The sequence below is a fragment of the Monodelphis domestica genome, chromosome 3, assembly GCF_027887165.1.
Source record: "Monodelphis domestica isolate mMonDom1 chromosome 3, mMonDom1.pri, whole genome shotgun sequence".
Taxonomy (NCBI): domain Eukaryota; kingdom Metazoa; phylum Chordata; class Mammalia; order Didelphimorphia; family Didelphidae; genus Monodelphis; species Monodelphis domestica.
Genome location: NC_077229.1, coordinates 16,212,601 through 16,232,960, shown reverse-complemented (window position 1 = coordinate 16,232,960; position 20,360 = coordinate 16,212,601). Strand labels below are relative to the sequence as shown.

At 48.6% G+C, this 20,360-nt stretch overlaps 1 protein-coding gene across 1 annotated transcript in view; it reads right to left on the bottom strand.

Moving 5' to 3' along the window:
* LOC103103504 (uncharacterized) overlaps nucleotides 1-20,360 on the bottom strand; it is a 245,804-nt gene that overhangs the window by 19,369 nt on the left and 206,075 nt on the right. The window contains exon 4 of the mRNA XM_056821400.1: nucleotides 7,935-8,036. Within this exon, the coding sequence (XP_056677378.1) occupies nucleotides 7,935-8,036 (102 nt within the window). The remainder of the gene's footprint in view (nucleotides 1-7,934; nucleotides 8,037-20,360) is intronic.

The following is a 20,360-nucleotide window of genomic DNA, read 5'->3' as shown; positions in this document are numbered from 1 at the left end:
TGACCAGATGGGATTTATACCAGGACTCTAAAGTTTAATATTAGGAAAAACATCAGCATAACTGACTATATCAATAATCAGACAGACAGAAATCACATGATTATTTTAATAGACACAGAAAAAGCCTTTGACAAAATACAGTATTCATTCCTATTGAAAACACTAGAAAGCATAGGAATAAAGGGCCTTTCCTTAAAATAATAAATAGTATTTATTTAAAACCACCAGTGAATATCATCTGCAATGGAGATAAGTCTTTCCAATAAGATCAGGAGTGAAGCAAGGATGTCCACTATCATTTAATATTGTACTAGTAATATTAGTGTTAGCAATTAGAGAAGAAAAATAAATTGAAGGAATTAAAGTAGACAATAAGAAAACTAAACTATCAGTCTTTGCAGATGATATGATGGTATACTTAGAGAATCTGAGAAAATAAACTAAAAACCTAGTTGAAATAATAACTTTAGCAAAGTTGCAGGATACAAAATAAACCCACATAAATCATTAGCATTTCTCTATATTTACAACAAAATGCAGAGAAACTCCATTTAAAATCACTCTAGAGAGTAATAAATGTTGCAGAGGATGTGGCAAAATTGGGACACTAATGAACTGTTGATGGAGTTGTGAATTGATCCAACCATTCTGAAAGGCAATTTGAAACTATGTCCAAAGGGCATTAAAAGACTGCCAGCCCTTTGATTCAGCCATCGCACTGCTGGGCTGGTACCCCAAAGAGATAATAAGGAAAAAGACATGTTCAAGAATATTCATAGCTGTGCTCTTTGTGGTGGCAAAAAACTGGAAAATGAGGGGATGCCATTCAATGGGGGAAAGGCTGAACAAAGTGTGTATCTGTTGGTGATGGAATACTATTGTGCCCAAAGGAATGATAAACTGGAGGGATTCCATGTGAACTGCAATGACCTCCAGGAATTGATGCAGAGTGAAAGGAGCAGAACCAGGAGAACACTGTACACAGAGACTGATACACTGTGGTACAATATAATGTAATGGACTTCTCTACTAGCAGCAACGCAATGATCCAGGAAAATCCAGAGGAACTTAGGAGAAAGAACACTATCCACATTCACAGAAATAACTGTGGGAGCAGAAACACGGAAGAAAAACATTTCCTTTATCACATAGTTCAATGGGGATATGATTGGGGATGTAGACTAAATGATCACTCTATTGCAAATATTAACAAGCTGGAAATAGGTCTTGATCAATGATACACGTAAAATCCAATTGAATTGCTATTTGGCTATGGGAGGGAAAGAATATGAATCATGTAACTATGGAAAAATATTCTAAACTAATTTAACGAATTAAAAAATAAAATAAAATCACTCCAGACAATATAAAACATTTAGGAATTGATTTTCCAAGACAAACACAGGAATTATATGAACATAACTACAAAACATTTCACACAAATAAAGTTAGATCTAAATAATTAGAAAAACATTAATTGCTCACAGGCAGGCTAAGCTAATATAATAAAAATGGCAATCCTAACTAAACTAATTTAATTATTCAGTGCCATACCTATCAAGCTACCAAAAATCTCTTTTATAGAACTAGAAAAAATAATAACACAATTAATCTAGAAGAACAAAAAGTCAAGAATATTAAAGGAACTAATGAAAAAATTGTGAAGGATGGTGGTCTAGTGGTATCAGATCCTAAACTGTACAATAAAAAAAGCAGTAATTATCAAAATAATCTGGTATCGACTAAGAAATATAAGGGTGGATTATTGGAATAGACTTGGGGTAAATTACCTCAGCAAGCTAATGCTTGACAAACCCAAAGATCCCAGATTTGGGGATAAGAACTTGCTATTTGACCAAAACTGCTAGGAAAATTGGAAAACGGTATGGGAAAATTCAGGTTTAGATCAATATCTCACATTCTATATCAAGATATGGTCAAAATAGGTATATAATTTAAACATAAAGAGAGATACCATAAGTAAATTAGAGGAACATAAAATAGTTTACCTGTCAAATTGATGAAGGGAAAAATTTATGACTAAACAAGACATAAAAAACATTACAAGATGTAAAATGAATAATTTTGATTATATTAAAGAGGTTTTGTACAGACAAAAGCAATGCAACCAGGAAGGGAAGCAAAAAACTGGGAAAAATTTTTATAACAAATTTTTCTGATTAAGGTCTCATTCCTCAAATGTATAAAGAACTAAATCAAATTTATAAGGATCCATATAAGGATTCCCCAGTTGATAAATAGTCAAAAGATATAAATAGGCAGCTTTTAGATGAAGAGATCAAAGCTATCAATAATCATATGAAAAAATGTTCTAAATACCTCTTGATTAGAGAAATGCAAATTAAAACAACTCTGAGGTACCCCCTCACACTTATCAGATTGGTCAATATGACAATAAAAGACAATAATAAATTTTGGAGGGAATGTGGCAAAATTGGGACACATGCATTGCTGGTGTAGTTGTAAATTGATTCTGGAGGGCAATTTGGAATTATGCCTATGCCCAAAGGGCTATAAAAATGCATACCTTTTGCCCATCAATACCACTACTAAATCTGTATTCCAAAGAGATAAAAAAAAATAGGAAGGGATCTGTTTATACAAAAATATTTATAGCTGTGTTTTTCATGGTTGCAAAGAAGGAAAAATAAAGGGATGTCCCTCAATTGGGGAATGGCTGAACAAATTGTGGCATATGATGGTGATGGAATACTATTTTGCTATGAAGAATGATGAACAGGATGATTTCAGAAAGAACTAGAAACAACTACATGAATTGATACAGAGTGAAAGAAGCAGAACCAGGAGAACATTGTATCCAGTAACTGAAATACTGTGGAACAATCAAATGTGATAGACTTTTCTACTAACGGCAATACAATGATCCAAGACAATTTTGAGGGACTTATGAAAAAGAATGCTGTCCACCTCCAGAGAAAGAACTGTTGGAGTATAAATGCAGAAGAAAACATGTGATTTGGGTTTATTGGGGTATTATTTGGGGATATTTGGGTATATGATTTGGGGTTTAAAAGATTATTCACTTATTAAAATGAATAATATGGAAATGTTGTGTAATAATACATGCTTAGTCCCCCCCCCCCAATTTTTAAATTTAAATTTAAATAAAAAAAAGCCTAGAATCTTAGTCTTTACAGTCCCAAATCAGGAAGCAGCCTGGAAGAATGAGCAAATACAAAAAGAATCTCACCATGGAAAAGTTATTAGGATCCATGACAATTCCAAAAACCCATCATGAAAAATGCCATCCACTTCCAGGGAGAGAACTAATCACTTTTGAGTACAGATTGAAGCAGACTTTTTTTCACTTTCTTTATGCTTCTTGCTTTTTATTACTATGTTTTTGTAACATGGCTAATGTAGAAATATGTTTTTCCATGATTTCACACATATAATTGATATTGTACTCAAGTGGTGGGGGAGAGGAAGAGAATTTGGAACTCAAAAATTTTTAAAAGAAATGTAAAAACTGTTTAAGATAACTGGGAAATATTTAACAAAATTTTAAAATATTTTTTCAGAAAAAAAATCAGAATAGAAAAAAATTTTAAAATACAAAAAAGAATCACTCCTTACAAAAAGACTGACCTAAAAAATAGATTCCAAAGGGAACTTTAAAAAAAATTATTAAACTACCAGAATACTATGGTTAAAAAAAGCAGGGGAGCCTAGAAATAATATTTTAAGAAATCTTTTTTAAAAAAGACTGCTCAGATCTTTTAGATCCTGAGGGCAAAGTAGAAATAGAAAGAATCCACTGAGCACCTCCTGAAAGAAACCCCAGAGTGTGTGTAGGAGAGTAATATAATTGTGGAGGATGTTAGAGTGAGAAGTTATGACCCACCAATCCCTACCTTATCTTATTCCTCCTTTGAAGGATGTTGGTTGCAGGGAAATAAACCAATTTCCTAACCATCTTCTCACCCTCTTCATAAACAAATGAAACCTTCAGGGCCTTCCCCAAACTTCATCTTGATTCCAGCAACTTGACTGGACAGGACAAGATGTTTCTTGGGCATTGGCCCTTGGGCAAGATTACCCAGACCTTGAATGGTGACACCAGAAGGCTGGAGTGGGTTTATTAACGGCACTGCGGTATTCTGCTCTGCTATATGAACCAACATGACGACTCTCAGCATTAGGAAGGCCATCAACACAGCAGTAATGTCCCCAACGTGGAAAGAGTGATTAAATCTCTACAACCCAATAAACGGAAAACAAGTAGACGAGGAGCCTGGCTGTTAGGGTTTCTTTTACCTCTTTCCCTGATGGGCCATTTGGTATTTTTTGATGTTATGCCAAGAAACGGGAGGATTTTTGCTTTGGGCCCTGACCTTGGCCTCTCAGGGATATTGTCGGCACTGGCTAATACTCAGAGCATTTTTCAGGCCACGGTGGGGAAAGCGAAGGACTTTGTTCATGGTGACCTTGGCCTCTGAGAGCTACTGTCAGTACCTGCTGACATTCAGAGCCTTTTTTGGGCCACGGCAGAGAAAGATAAAGACTTTCCTCAAGCCCTGACCTTGGCCTCTTCTCAATGGCCATTGAAACGTATTGGTGAATCAGCTCCAAGTAGGCAAAAACAATCTTGACTAGGCAGGAGCTCACATTGCAATGTGAGGGACCCAACAGTGGATACTTGATATCTCCTGGCCACATATTTCTGGCCCACTGGAAGTCTTTTTATCTGCTCTGCCCCCTGGGCTGACTCACCCCATGTCTACTCCTTCTGGGAAAACCCATTCCTGGCTACATGTGAGTTCTCCCACGGCCCCATGGACCGATGCCTGGACTCCTGGCTATGCCCAAAAGTTGGTAAGCAAACATTCCCGTGCCCAGATTCTCTTCCCATTCTCCATCCTCACCCTGGCCCGCAGCTTCAGCTCTACCCAGGCTCAGCAATTGCATTGGATACGAGTTAGTAAGCACCTACTTAAAGGCATCTTTGTGAGTTCAAATCCAGCCTTTGATACTTACTGACTATGTGATTCTGGGCAGCTCACTTTGCCCTGTTGGCCTCAGTTTTCTCATCGGTCAAATGAGAAGGAAATGGCAAATTACTCTAGGCTCTCTGCCAAGAAAATTTCAAATGGTATCACAAAGAGCCAGACATGACTGAAAAACTGAACACTTCATAATCAGTAATGGGGTGTCAGAGATAAAAAGAAAATGGTGTCTGTCTTCAAGAAGCTTACATTCTATTGGCAGTGGAGGAAGAGGGCACGTGAACATGAATAGAGACGTACATCTGAGATACTCTGAGAAAGAGGAGGGTATACAGACTTAGAAGGGGGGACTAGGAGAGGCTTCCAGTGGCATTGAGCTGGGCCTTGAAGGAGGCCAGGGATTCTAAGAGGCAGAGGAGGAGAGAGAAGGAAATATTTATTAAGCACCTACTGTGTGCCAGACACTGTGTTAAGTACTTCACAAATATCTCATTTGTCCTTATAACCCAATGAAAGAGGTGCTATTATTATTATTATTTCCATTTTACACTTGAGGAAACTGAGGCAGACAATGATTTATCTGGTGAGTGTCTAAGGCAAGATTTGAACTCAGCCTTTTCTGCCTCTAGGCCCAGGTAACTATCTATTGAGTTACCTATGTCGCTGCCTATAGGGCTAGAATCAACCATAGATCTTTCCCTTCTTCTGTAGAGGTGCTTGTGAACACGGAAATGGTCATTGGCAGCCTCGACACCAACAACATTTGACCACAGAGATATATGTCCAAGGGTCACACAACCTAATGCAAGCCATATGGCAAGGGTTAAGCACACACTCTGCACAAGGCCTAGGAGGCAGCCTACCATGGTGAAGAGAGCACAGGATTTCAAGTCAGGAGTCAAGGGATGAATTCCAAATCCCATCTCTGACACATAACATCGAAGAGACCCTTGGCAAGGGATCTAACTTCGCAGAGTCCCCAAGAAATCCCCTTCTAAGCTACAGAACAATTGCTGGCCTGAATCCGTGGGGATAGTTTCCACATTGGAGTTTCTCTGAGCTAATGAAATCATGGGTCCAGACAAAAAAAAAAGAATGAGATAGAGCTAAAATGGGGGGAAAAGTTTCTGCCCTCTAGAAATTTCTGCTTGACCAAAGGGATATAATATATAAATAGAGGCATAGAACAGCTAATCTGTGGAGGGAGAAGAAAGTACCAATGACCATGAGGAGGGGAAAGGTCACACAGATGCGGTTTCCTCAGTGGGGGCATCCTTATATGGACAAATCGTGTTCTCTACCCAATTTTGGTCAGAACAGATGGAATACCAAACTGGAAGGTATCTTAGAGAGTGTCTATACCAACTCCTCATTTTATAAACAGGGAAATCAAAGCTAAGTAAAATGACTTGCACACGATCACACAGTTAGTCATTGGCAAAGCCAACATTTGAGCCCAGGATCTCCTACTCCAAATCTAAGAGTTTTTCCTCCATAATTAATTGCCTCAGGATTCAAGGTCACATGGCAAAGCTTGGACCCAGACCCAGGTCTTCTGGCTCCATGGAGAATGGTGATTCGGACCACAGTGCCAAGGCACCATGATTCACAGGGAAAGGAACATGATATAAAAGGTTTCAAAACATCCCCCACATAGGAGCGTTGACATTCCCAGCATCCATCACACACTGTTGGCTTTAGAAAAGAATGCAGTATAAAGGAGACAGCTGGACCCCATTCTGGGAATGCTCTCCCTCCTTCGGTCTCCTTTCTGGAATCCCTAGCATCCTTCCAACAGGGGTTCAAGCATCCCTTTCTACAATGACCTCAATTCCCAGCGCCCTCTCCCTCTCCAATGATTCTATATGCATACATTATATCCTTGTATGAGTATCCATGTTATACTCCCCCCAATACAATGTCAGCTCCCTGTTTCATTATCTCTTTCTCCCCCAAGGCCTCGAATGCCTCACACAGAATGTGGCCAATAGACATTTCTTGGGGTGCACCTTGGCCCCATTCAAAGTATTCAGCTACTGAAAGCCCCCAGTATAAGAGAGTCTCCCCAGATGATGGGGGGAGCCCCATTGTTCCCAGATGATACTATGGCAAGGTTCCTACAAGGAGCCATCAGCAAAATTTTTACTGAATTCTGCCCCAAATCATCAACCTCAGGCTGACTCGGAAACCTCCCCAGTCCCACCCCCGCCCCACCAGCTTTCCAATGATGGCTACATTAATAGTGGATTTGTCTACATTTCCCCATATGTTCCCCACCAAGAGACATGGTAAAAATCTAGAGTCCAGGATTTGCATTAAGGAAATAGGAAGGGGGGGGGCAGGCAGCTGGGTGGCTCAGTGGATTAAGAATCAGTCCACTGGATGGGAGGTCCTGGGTTCAAATCTGACCTCAGATACTTTCTAGTTGGATGACCCTGGACAAGTCACTTGGCCCCCATTGCCTACTCCGTACCGCTCTTCTGCCTTGGAACCAATATACAATAATGATTCTAAGGCAGAAGGTGAGGGTTCTAAAAGAAAACAGGCAGGGAGGCCCTTAGTCTTTCATCCACCCCCAGGACTTCATCCAGGATCAAACATGTGGTCATTTGAGTGTTTTCCATTGACAAACTTTCCCTCACACCAGGCCCAGCAACGGAGGATGGCCTGCTCCATCCATAGCCGAACACCCAGTGGTGCTTCCCACCCCAACCTGCGTCCCATGCCCGGATCCTTCGTGGGGTCAGAGAGGGCTTGTTTCCTTAGAACCGTAAGGACCCGGGACATTCACTGTGGCGCTCCTGGAACCAGACGAAAGAATTCCCAGGGAGCTGCTGTGTGGGGCCCAGAGAGATGGCCCAGGGGCCCAGGGCCCGGAGCCACAGGAAGGGAGGGGCCACGCCGGGCCAGGAGCATGCTGGGGAATTAGCCAGAAACACACAATACCTTTCCTAATTGACTTTCTCCTCCTAGAGGATGTCGGAGAATCAATGATTTCCCTCCGCTGGCCTTCAATCCAGGGAACTTCTGGCCGGTCAATAGAAGGCTCTGTCAGAGGAAAAAATCCACACTGAGCAGTCAGGAAAAGGGAAGCAGACATGTTTACTTTAGAGAAGAAGTCTGGAGGAGAAAAGAAACCCCGGGCTCAGCCAGCCGGCCTGTCCGAGCAGCTGGCCAGGGAGCAGGCCTGGAGCCCAGGGAGAGTAAAGAACTCTGGGACTGCAGACAGACAGGGGCCCGCAGGGTCAGGGAGTGAGAGGGGCTGGGACAGGGCTTAGGATGGGGGATGGTCGAGTTGGGGGGGGAGCCTAGAATGGGGAATGTCAGGGCATGGGGGACCTAGAACAGGGAATGTCAGGACATGGGGGAGACCTAGAACAGGGACTGTCAGAGCTGGTAGCCTAGAACAAGGAATATTAGAGCATGGGGAGACACAGAATGGGGGATGTTACAGCTGGGGGGAACCGAGAACAGGGAATGTCAGAGCATGGCGGGGCTTACAACAGGGGAGGTAAGGGTTGGAAGGGACCTTAAAACTGAGGATGTCAGGGCTGGGGAGAGCCTAGAACAGGGAATGTTAGAGTTGGGGGAGAGCCTAAAACAGGGGATATCATGGTTCAAAGGGGCCTTAGAATTGGGGATGCTAGGGCTGAGGGTGCCTAGAACAGGGGATGTTAGAGAAGGGAGGGAGCTTAGAACAGGGAATGTCAGGACTAAAAGGATCCTAGAACAGGGAATGTCAGGGCTGGAAGGGGCCTTAGAACAGGGGGTCAGAGCAGAGGGATGCTCAGAAGAGCCCTGGGAGGGGCCTCTAAAATCCTTTGGTCTAGTAGATCTCAGACAGGACCCCTTTGCAGGCTTAAAGATTACTGACGATCCCCAAGCACTTACATCCATTGCTTTTAACTGTATCTGAAATGAAAATGGATAGAATTCCAACGCTCGGTTTGAGCAAGGAGCCATGACAGAGGAACCCAAGCGCCACCCCTTTCTGCAGAAGAGCTTGGTTCTCCAGGCCCAAAGGCGCGAATGCCATTGTCTGCCAGTGGGCTCAGCCTCCGTAAGGCCGCTGCTTCTGTGCTCTGATTCAGTCTGTTCTAATCTATTGTTCAGATTGAAATCGATGAAGAAAACCCAGCCGGCCTCCCCGGAGACGGAGCTCAGAAGGGAGGGCGTTTAGGAAGCAAACGAGCCTTCGTGTTGTCCGGAACATAGTTCTGACCTCTGCGACCCCTCGGGAGGGTCCCAGGGACCCAGGAGTCCTCAGACTAGCCCTTGAGGGCGACTGCTCTCACTGGCCCCCGAGGCTCGGACCCAAGACTAGAGACGAGAATTCGGAGCCTCCAAAATCCTCCCACCGGACTATTCTGATCTCGGGACAGCAGCGGCTGAACTGACCGGGCAGCGGCCAGAAAGCGCCGTCCGTCTGCTGTCAGGAAGAGCGGGCGTCCCTCAGGCTGAGCTGGGAAGGTGCGCCCATCCAGGCCCTTGCAATTAGCCACAGAGGAAGGGGCCACCCTACACCTTGCCCAGTGCAGCAGGGGAGATTGCAGGCAGGGCAAAGCGGAAACTGCCAGGCCTTTGTCTGGCTGATGAAGGGAGCTCTATCTGGGCGGCCTGGGCTCTGGGCCAGGGAGGCTCAATGAAGCCAACAAGCATTGATGAAACACCTACTGGGTGCCAGGCACTGTGCTCGGCTCCGGGGACAGAAGCAAAGATGGCTTCTGCCTCTGAGGAGGCGGCCTTCTAATGGCAGGGTCGAAGAGAGCTCCCACAAGTCTGAGATGTGGTACTGGGGAAAGGGGGACCAGAAACACAGGATCAATGAGCTCTGGTAGGAGCAACTGGGAGGAAGAAAGCATGGAGACCATAGGCTAACTGGAGCTCACCATCTGGCCACCATCCTACACTGGACAATCATTTATTAAAGGCTTCTGGTTGGGCTGATGATGAAGATAACAGACTCTAAGGTCCCCTCCACCTCGGAAGTTATGAACTCCCCACTTTGACTCCAAGGATCATCAGGCAGTCCCTGAGCTAGCTGTGTGACCCTGGGCAAGTCATTTAACCACAACTGCCTGGCTCTTCCCACTCTTCCGCCTTGAGAAGGAAGGAAGGAAGGAAGGAAGGAAGGAAGGAAGGAAGGAAGGAAGGAAGGAAGGAAGGAAGGAAGGAAGGAAGGAAGGAAGGAAGGAAGGAAGGAAGAAAGGAAGGAAGGAAGGAAGGAAGGAGAGGAGAAAAGGGAAGGAAGGAAGGAAGGAAGGAAGGAAGGAAGGAAGGAAGGAAGGAAGGAAGGAAGGAAGGCCCCTGGAGGTGGCCCAATCCCATCCCTTTGTTTTCTCGTGAGCTCCCTCCTCAGCCCACCTCTCTAATTCCCTCTCTTCTTTCATGTGTCAGCTCAAGAAGCCCCTTCAACAGGCATTCCTTCTACTCCCCAAACCATTTGCTAATTAGCCAGCTTATGTACATTTATTTTGTTCTCTCTCCATTTACGCTGTGGATACCTCTTGAGACAGTGATGCACCCACCTTCAATAGCTCACGGCACATGGATGTATATTTGCTGTTTTTCCCTTAGAAGGTAATGAGTTCATCCAGTCCCAGACACTTCCTAGCTATGTGACCCTGGATAAGTCACTTGACTCCAACTGCCCAGCCCTGACCCTTCTGTCTTATAGTTGATACTAAGACAGAAAGGAAGGGTTAAAAATTAAAAGAGGAATATGGAATTGTATAGTCTGAAAGCACTTGTATAAACTATATCAAACCATTTACCCCTAGGGGGAGGGGAGGGAAAATCTGAATCCTAAAATGTCAGAAAACAATTGTCAAAAATTGTTTCTTTATGTAACTGAAAAAAATAAAATTCAATAAAACAGAAGGTAATGAGCTCCCCGTGAATGGGGTTTATTTCATTCATTCTCTTTGTATTTCTAGTGCTTAGGGCAGGACCTGACACATAGTAGGGGCTAAATATAATTGAATGATGATATAATATAAATAAATAATATAATATAAATGTAAATGATTTAGGTAAGACTCCTCTCCGGACCTCAGTTTCTTCCTCTGAAGAATGTACATAAGATATATTCTCGTCTTCTCCAGACTAGTATGAGGATGGGACAAGGATCGGGGTTGAACCTATGATTTTATTAGTGGGAAATTCCCAGGTAAGGAAATTCTTTACATCAATCTAGGTGAGCCTCAGAGGCTGCCTAGTGGCACACAAAGGCTTAAGAGATTGGCCTTCATGCTTCAGAAAACTGGCAGCCTCAGTTTTGCCCTGAAAGGGGAAAATGGGAGCAAGAAAGATTTGGCTTGATCCTCATCTACCGTGTGTTAGGACCCAAAGCACCCTCCCCAAAAGTGAGTCAGCCCTGAAGGTGAAAGCACCTTGGAAACCCCAACTCCGAAAGGTCTGGACAAGCATCCATGATGCCATCCACATGGGGAAGTCCCGGGGTGGAAAATCCCGTGACTGATGTGGACTGAGATTTCATCCAAAGCTTAGTCTTAGAAGGCTGTCTGAGGGGGCCAAGAGGTAGAAGAATTTGTCCACTGCTACTTTTTCCTGGCTCCAAAGCCAGCTCTCTGTCCATTATCCTACAATGCCTCTCAGGAGGAATCATTATCATTGTCAGCATCACATCCTTACCTACATCCACATCCATCCGTCCATCCATCCATCCATCCATCCACCCGTCCGTCCGTCCGTCCGTCCATCCATCTATCCATCCATCCATCCGTCCATCCATCCACCCGTCCACCCGTCCATCTGTCCGTCCACCCATCCAGCCAGCCAGCCAACCAGCCATCCATCCATCCATCCGTCCACCTGTCCACCCGTCCATCCGTCCGTCCATCCATCCATCCATCCATCCATCCATCTGTCTGTCCATCCATCCATCCATCCATCCACCCAACCACCCATCCATCTGTCCGTCTATCCGTCCAACTACCTGTGTACTAAATCACCTAACCATCTAGCCACCCATTTATCTATCTCTTCATTGATTCATCCATTTATTTATTCACTCATCCATCTCTCTACTCATTTCTCCATGCAACCATCCATCCCCACAACCAATCATCCATTCACCAATTTCATCATCTGTCCATTCACTGACTCAATCACCCATGGGTCCAACCATCCATAGAACTTAAGAGCGATAGACGGCAAAGACTGTGTATTCAGACCAAAGTGTGGAATCATTGGGTCACTAAATGAAGAGCTATGAGGGACTGTGTGATTGGTTCCTTCACTGTACATATAGGGAAACTGAGGACCTGAAGAGGAAGGGGGTGCTAATCCAGCTAATTCAATCTAACAAGAATTTATTTGTCTGTTTTTAAATAACCCTTATCTTCCATCTTAGAATCAAAATTGGATATTGGTTCCAAGGCAGAAGAGTGGTAAGGGCTAGGCAAGGGGGGGGTCAAGTGACTAGGAAGTGTCTGAGGCCAAATCTGAACCCAGGACCTCCTGTCTGGCTCTGGCTCTCAATCCACTGAGATACCCAGCTGCTCCTCCATGAAGGATTTATTAATTGCCTACTCTGTGCCCAGGCTCTAAGTGCTGAGGTTAGAAAAATGAAAACAAAGCCATCTCAGTTCCCACCAAGCTTGTGCTTTCCAGGAGGGACCTAAACCAGAAAACGGGGAGCAGGAACCCTCACTACAGGAAGACGGAGGAAGCTGCAGATCCAAGGACAGAGGAAAGAATACTCTCGGATCTCTCAGCTCCTGGGTTTTTCCTCCACCGTGCAAACCAGCTTCCAGGTCTTCACAAAAGGAATAGATGAAGTGGTGTGGGACACATGCCAGGCCGCCAAGGCCAAGGGCTGCCCATCCCTACAAATGGCTTCTCCCCAAGCAGACACCTTGATAGCCAGACAGGTCCATCCATCAATGGATCCAATGGCTGAGTAGCTGTTGCCAGGAAACACTACGTTAATATTCCATAAGAGGGGAAGTAAAGACATCCGGAACCATATGTGCACTTGACCACAACACGGCTTTTAAAGCATCAGCCAAAAGAGCCTAAAAATCTCACCCAAGTTATCCTAAGAGGGGCATCATTCATCTGTCAAATGCACTACCGCCTGGACCGACGTTTCCACCTACCAGGAATACCGCACGGCTTACGTACCCTGGTGTAATCACACCCTTCCCATCAGCACCCACAGGGCTTTAGTGAGGTTGGCAAAGCACTGTAGAATCATTATCTCAATCCTCACAACATCCCTGGGAGGTGGGCTCTTACTATCCCCATTTTATGGATGAGAAAGTTGAGGCAGGCAGTGGCTCACCTAGTTGCCTAGGGTATTTCCACCCCACTTATATAGGTATGTTCACTCCACCCACAAGGGGTCCCCCCCACCCATATGCTACTTCTTCTAGACACGGGATAAATGTTTGACATCCCTACATGTAAAATCCCTCGTGTACACACATGCACACGCATCCGACTTTGACCAGAAATATTCATTCATCTGTAGAGCAGCGTATTCACTTCCCTTCCATTTAACGTGAGATGACACAAGATCCTAGAGTTTGCAGAGTCCAGCCCCTGCCTTGGTCATTAAAACTTCCATCAATCACCTTTGTTTTCTGCATTGATTCCGTTTCCCAGCATTCCCCTTTCCTAGAGAGTGAGCCATTCCTTAAAACTCTGGGGGAAAATCTATGAGGATCCATTTACAACACCTACTAAGTGCCAGACGCTGCTCGAGGGGATGGAGGATCGGATACAAAGAATGAAACCAGGCCTCCCCTCACGAGGCTCCCATTCTGCCCTTCCATTCCTGTCCCCCAGTCGGTTTCGCCATTTCTCTGACCAATGGCAGCCCCATCTTGTTAAGGATGAGGAAACAGACAGAGAGAGAGAGGGGGGGAGAGGGAGAGAGAGAGAAAGAGAGAGAGAGAGACAGAGAGAGAGAGAGAGAGAGAGAGAGAGAGAGAGAGAGAGAGAGAGAGAGAGAGAGAGAGAGAGAGAGAGAGGGAGAGAGAGGGAGAGAGGGAGGAAGGGAGGGAGAGAGACAGAGAGAGACAGAGAGAGAGAGACAGAGAGAGAGAGACAGAGAGAGAGAGAGACAGAGACAGAGAGAGAGAGACAGAGAGAGAGAGAGACAGAGACAGAGAGAGAGAGAGAGAGAGAGAGAGAGAGAGAGAGAGAGAGAGAGAGAGAAGCTGGTTTATTTACTGGTGTCTTGATTATACATCCCACAGGGAAAGCCAAAAAAGGACCCGAGAGAGCACCGTGTCTGCTCCCCTCGCTGTTCAGCTGGGGAAATGACAGCCCAGAGAGAGGCGGGTGACCACTCCAAGGTCATGCCTCCAGGAATTCTCTGGAGTTCTATCTGCTTCCCATCCCCTTCTCAATGCGTCCAGGGTGTCACCTTGCTATAAACCAGGAGGCTACAACTCACTGACCTCCACGCACGGGGAGCTTCTGTGCCTCGTCTCCGATAACAGCGGAAATGAGAGTGATTCCTGCTGTCCACTCCGGCTGCCAGCGGCCTTTATTTAGCCGGGAGGGAGGCCTGGGAAACGTCTGCTGGAGAGGGGGATGTCGCCTGACGTAAGACTCCCCAGCCTCCATTAAATGGAAAGGGCGCCGTGGCCCCCTCTCATGCCGATCCGAAGGGGCTGCTCAGCACTCCTTCCAGGCCAGCGCCACTGAGTTTCACTGATGGCCCGCCACGATGGCTCTCCTTTGGCCGGACCCTTTATTACAAGCCCCCAAAAGGGGGGCCGGAATGTAAAATGGGGGGTGCCTAGGTGGAGGGGCTCTGTCTGCCGGGACTGCCTGAGCCAGGACTCTCCAACGTGAATCACGAAGAGAGTCGGGGGTCCAGGGGGATGGCGAGTGCGTGATGTGGCTGCCAACAACCCTGTCCTGGGAGGGAGGGTCCACCTCCATGCTCTCCAGGTATCTGGAAGTCAGGAGACCCAGAGGAAGCCTAGCAGGCAGACCACAGATGTAAGGCCAGAAGGATCTGATGGGGTTGACTCCTTTATTTTGTGGGTGAGGAAACTGAGGCACGAGTTTCCAAAGGCCCTAAAACTATCAAGAAGTTGGGGGCAGCCAGGAGGCTCAGTGGATGGAGAGCCAGGCCTGGAGAGGAGAGGTCCTGGGTTTCCATCTGGCCTCAGATACTTCCTAGCTGTGTGACCCTAGATAAGTCACTTAACTTGGGGCTGCCTTCAGCTTTAGACTCAGGATCTTACTACTTTGTGAGATGAATTCCAGAAAAATTATGTGATTGGCTCAAGGCCTCGCAGTTGGGTCAATGTTGGAGCCTGGTGGGGAAGGGGGGTCCTCACCTCCCTCTGCAAGGCTTCATGGGTCAGCCCCTCACCCCAGCTGAGACCAGCCCACCATGTTCCCTGGGCAAGGTTCTTTGACCCTGCCCCTTCTCCCAGGCCACACGGGCCTTCTCTGTGAATCTTCAAGCAGGCTGGACTCTCTGCTAGAGGGGTCCTGAGAGCTCGACCTTCTGGAGAAAGTGGCCCCCCGGGACTCCCCGACTTTCCTGCCCTCACCCTGGTGGGCTGCCAAAGTCTAACCGAGGCTACAGCCAAGGATGCTGGTGGCCAGGGCCGGCCTGGGACAGTGAGATCAGCGAGACTGCCCGCCTGGCAGAAAGTTAATCGTCTGTTTGAGGCTGCCAGAGATAGCAGAGCAACGAACTGTGACCCTGAGGCTGACACGGGGGGAAAGCGGGGACTTGGACTGGTCCAGAAATGCGCCCTCTGGGTTCTGTTCTCACAGACGGACCCCAGGCCAGGGAAGGAGGAGGAGATGGTAAAGTGGAAAGGGACCTAGAACAGGGGATGCCAGGGCTAAGAGGAACCTAGAACAGGGGATGCAAGGCCTAAGAGGAACCTAGAACTGAGGGTGTCAGGGCTAAAGGGAACCTAGAACAGGGGGTGCCCGTGTTAAGAGGAACCTAGCACCGAGGGTGCCAGTGCTAAGAGGAACCTAGAACAGGGGTGTCAGGACTGAGCGGAACCTAGAACAGGGTGCCAGTGCTAAGTGGAACCTAGAACTGGGGGTATCAGGGTTAAGGGGAACCCAGAATGGGGGATATCAGGGCTAAGAGGAACCTAGAACAGGGGATGTCAGGACTAAGAGGAACCTAGACCAGGAGATGGATGTCAGTGGTGGGGGAGAACCTGGAACAAGGGATGTCAGTGCTAAGGGGAACCTTAGAGCAGGGGATGTCAGGACTGGGGGGGGGATCCTAGAACAGGGGATATCAGGGCTAAGAGGAACCTAGAACAGGGGTGTCAGGACTAAGCAGAACCTAGAACAGGGGTGCCTGTGCTAAGAGGAACCTAGAACAGGGGATGTCAGGACTAAGAGGAACCTAGACCAGGAGATGGATGTCAGTGGTGGGGGAGAACCTGGAACAAGGGATGTCGGTGCTAAGGGGAACCTTAGACCAGGGGATGTCAGGGCTAGGGGGGCTTAGAACAGACAACTTCTACCCCAGGTTCTCTGCACCCCAGTCCAGAGCCTTTCTCTCAACATCACTTAGCCCCTGCTCAGGCCCAGGTCCTCAGGCTGATGACATAAAACAAGGTATCTGCTCTCACCAATCTCGGGGTCTCCTGGAGGGAGGAGGCCTGAGCATGGAGGTCCACAGTCCCAGGCAGGAGACAGCAAGTGCATGGAAGCAGGGGAAAGGGGAGGGCAGGGATTTCGCTCACTTCAGAGTCAGGAAATCTGGGTTTGAGTGTCAGCCATCCAATCATTTAGTAGCTAAGTGACCTTGCCTCATTCATTTCCCAGGCTCAGTTTTCTCATCTGTGAAATGGGCACGATAACGTCTGGACGCCGAGCCGTGGCTGCAACTGTGCGGCGGGGGAGAGCAGGCTGAATCCATCATGACTTAGGAAACCAAACAGGCCTTTGAATGACCCTCAGCTTCTCCAAAGTCCATAAAAAGCAGCCCCCCCCCCCCGTGAGGCAGGTGCTGGGTGCGGGGGATCCCCAGAGGCAGCCCCTGCCTTCCAGGAGCTCACAAGGTAATGGGGGCGCCGGGGGAGACAACAGGAGAACTCTGGGCCGACTGATCGACAGAGGGAAGGTGTTAGGTTGGAGGGGTGCGGAAGGGCGTCCTGCAGACGTCAGAGGAGGCCAGGAGGGCAGTGGTCAGAGCAGGGAGGGCCAGCGTCCGGGCACTGAGCCTTACCCCACAAGAGCCCGAGGCTAAGCGAGGGGAAGTCACTGATCCAGAATCACCCAATGGGTTGGCGCCTGAGTTAGGATTTGAACTCGGGTCTTCCTGACGCCTCGGCTTCCGTGGATGGCCCGGGCGCTCCCTGAGGGCAGAGACCGTCTCTGCATGCCTGGCCCTCGGCCCCGCGCCTGGCACACAGGAGGTGCTGCATGCAGGGGACGCCACCAGCCTGAGCTCCTCAAGAGGGAGAAAATGAAGAAGAGGAAGACGAGACCCCGGAGAAGGCGGGCGGCTGGGGCCGGGTGAGCCGGGCCTCCGTGGGGCACGCTCCCACACATGGATGCCAACAGCCTCCACCTCTGTGCCCAAGACGGAGCAGCCTCTGTGCCAAGGCTGGCATCCCAGGGGGCCGCTGGGAGCAGGGCAAAGCGGCCCGTTCTGACGCCCCACGGCTGGGCCCCCTCCTGGGGCTGAGAGTGTCAGACCGCTTCCTGGGTGTCCTCTGAGTCTGGGCTGGCCCCAGTGGACACAGACTTGGCCCAGGACGCCTGACCCAGACGGGGAGGTGCCGGGGCTCCTTCCCCCTAACGGGACTCTGCCTTCCGCCCACCAGGCTCACCCTCGGGAACTGGTGAAAGGGCGGCGAGAAAGCAGCTGACAGTGGGAGCTGCTAATGCTCTAGAGGAGATGACGGAAGGCGCAGGAGATGGGAAGGGGCAGGATCAGACGCATCTCGGGGTGCTGGCCTTGCCACGAGGGGCACGTCTTTGTTGGAGCCCGGCGGGGGGCAGGGGAAGACGCGAGTTCGACTCCAGCCTTAGCCACTTCCTAGCTGTGTGACCCTGGACAAGTCACTTAACCCTCTTTGCTGCAGGTGCCTCACCTGTCAAATGAGCTGGAGAAGGAGCTGGCCAGCCAGCCAGCATCTCTGCCAAGAAAACCCCCAACGGGCTCACAGAGGCGGACACGACTGAAACGACTGGACAGCCAGGGAGGAGAGAGCTGGGAACAGTCTCAAGGTGGCCCGCTGGAGGAAAGGCTGCAGGAGGCGCGGGGAGACAAGGGGAGGTTTGGGACGGCGTCTAAGGGAGGCACTAAAGGGCCCCAGAGAACTCGGGCCGCTCCTCACTGTGGCCAGGATGACCCAGAAACTCATCTCCCGATCCGTGAAAGCCCTCTCCAAGCAGAGCCCTCTCTTTTTATTGCCTCACTTCCCCTCCCCTCCCCGGGCTCGTCTCTCCTCCTCTCGCCACGACTTTGCCCCTCTCGGGGTCTAGGCAACTCGCAGAGCCTGGGACATGCAGGAAGTTTGCACTGGCATCCCAGGACTAACGGTTTCCCCACCATCTCTGTACTTTGCCACTCTTGTTCTTGTTGTTGCTGAATTCTTACCTTCTGACTTAGAACGGACACTAAGGGCCAAGTGTCAACTGAGGCAGAAGAGGAGTAAGGGCTTGGGCAACTGGCTGACCCGGGGTCATACAGCTAGGACGTGCCGGAGGCCAGATTTGAACCCAGATCCTCCTGACTCAAGTCCCAGTGCTCTATCCGCTGTGCTACCTAGCTATCCCCACTTCTACGTGCCTCCCCCAAAAGAATGTAAGCTCTCTGAGGGCAGAGGGGGCTTCGATTGGGTCTTTCTATCCCCAGTGCCTGGCCTAGAGCAGGCAGCCATTAGTAAATGCTTGTGGAAGGAATGAACAGATGAAATGCCTGGACCAGAAGCCCTGCTGCAGTATCTCTGAGCAGGGGGCGCCTCTCCTCTTTCTGCTACAAAGATATCACACGTCAGGAGTGAGGGCGGTAAGCCTGGCAGCTCAGCCCACTTCAGGATGTCTTTGAACAGGCCTGAGTCACCAACTGGACCTGTATCTGGGTCTGTTGGGGCAGCGATCTCGGCTCGTAATACAGCAGAGGGGAAAAGGCAGCCTCGGTGGCTCATGACACCAGACTGGGGGCTCGGAGTTGCCTAGAGCCTCTAGTAGTTTCATGGCACCAGACTGGAGACTTGAAGCTGCTTAGTCTTCTAGTAGTTTCCTGGCACCAGACTGGGGACTCAAAGCTGCTTAGAGTCTTCTAGTAGTTTCATGGCACCAGACTCGGGGCTCAGAGCCACCCAGAGCCTCCTAGTAGTTTCCTGGCACCAGACTGGGGGCTCAGAACCACCCAGAGCCTTTAGTAGTTTCATGGCACCAGACTGGGGGCTCAGAGCCACCCAGAGCCTCCTAGTAGTTTCCTGGCACCAGACTGGGGGCTCAGAGCCACCCAGAGCCTCCTAGTAGTTTCCTGGCACCAGACTGGGGGCTCAGAACCATCCAGAGCCTTTAGTAGTTTCATGGCACCAGACTGGGGACTTGAAGCTACTTAGCGTCTTCTAGTAGTTTCATGACACCAGACTGAGGGCTCAGAGCCACCCAGAACCTCTAGTAGTTTCATGGCACCAGACTGGGGGCTCAGAGCCACCCAGAGCCTCTAGTAGTTTCCTGGCACCAGACTGGGGACTTGAAGCTACTTAGAGTCTTCTAGTAGTTTCATGACACCAGACTGGGGGCTCAGAGCCACCCAGAGCCTCTAGTAGTTTCATGGCACCAGACTGGGGGCTCAGAGCCATCCAGAGCCTCTAGTAGTTTCATGGCACCAGACTGGGGACTTGAAGCTACTTAGAGTCTTCTAGTAGTTTTATGACACCAGACTGGGGGCTCAGAGCCACCCAGAGCCTCCTAGTAGTTTCATGGCACCAGACTCGGGGCTCAGAGCCACCCAGAGCCTCCTAGTAGTTTCCTGGCACCAGACTGGGGGCTCAGAACCATCCAGAGCCTCTAGTAGTTTCATGGCACCAGACTGGGGGCTCAGAGCCACCCAGAGCCTCCTAGTAGTTTCCTGGCACCAGACTGGGGGCTCAGAACCATCCAGAGCCTTTAGTAGTTTCATGGCACCAGACTGGGGACTTGAAGCTACTTAGCGTCTTCTAGTAGTTTCATGACACCAGACTGAGGGCTCAGAGCCACCCAGAACCTCTAGTAGTTTCATGGCACCAGACTGGGGGCTCAGAGCCACCCAGAGCCTCTAGTAGTTTCCTGGCACCAGACTGGGGACTTCAAGCTACTTAGAGTCTTCTAGTAGTTTCATGACACCAGACTGGGGGCTCAGAGCCACCCAGAGCCTCTAGTAGTTTCATGGCACCA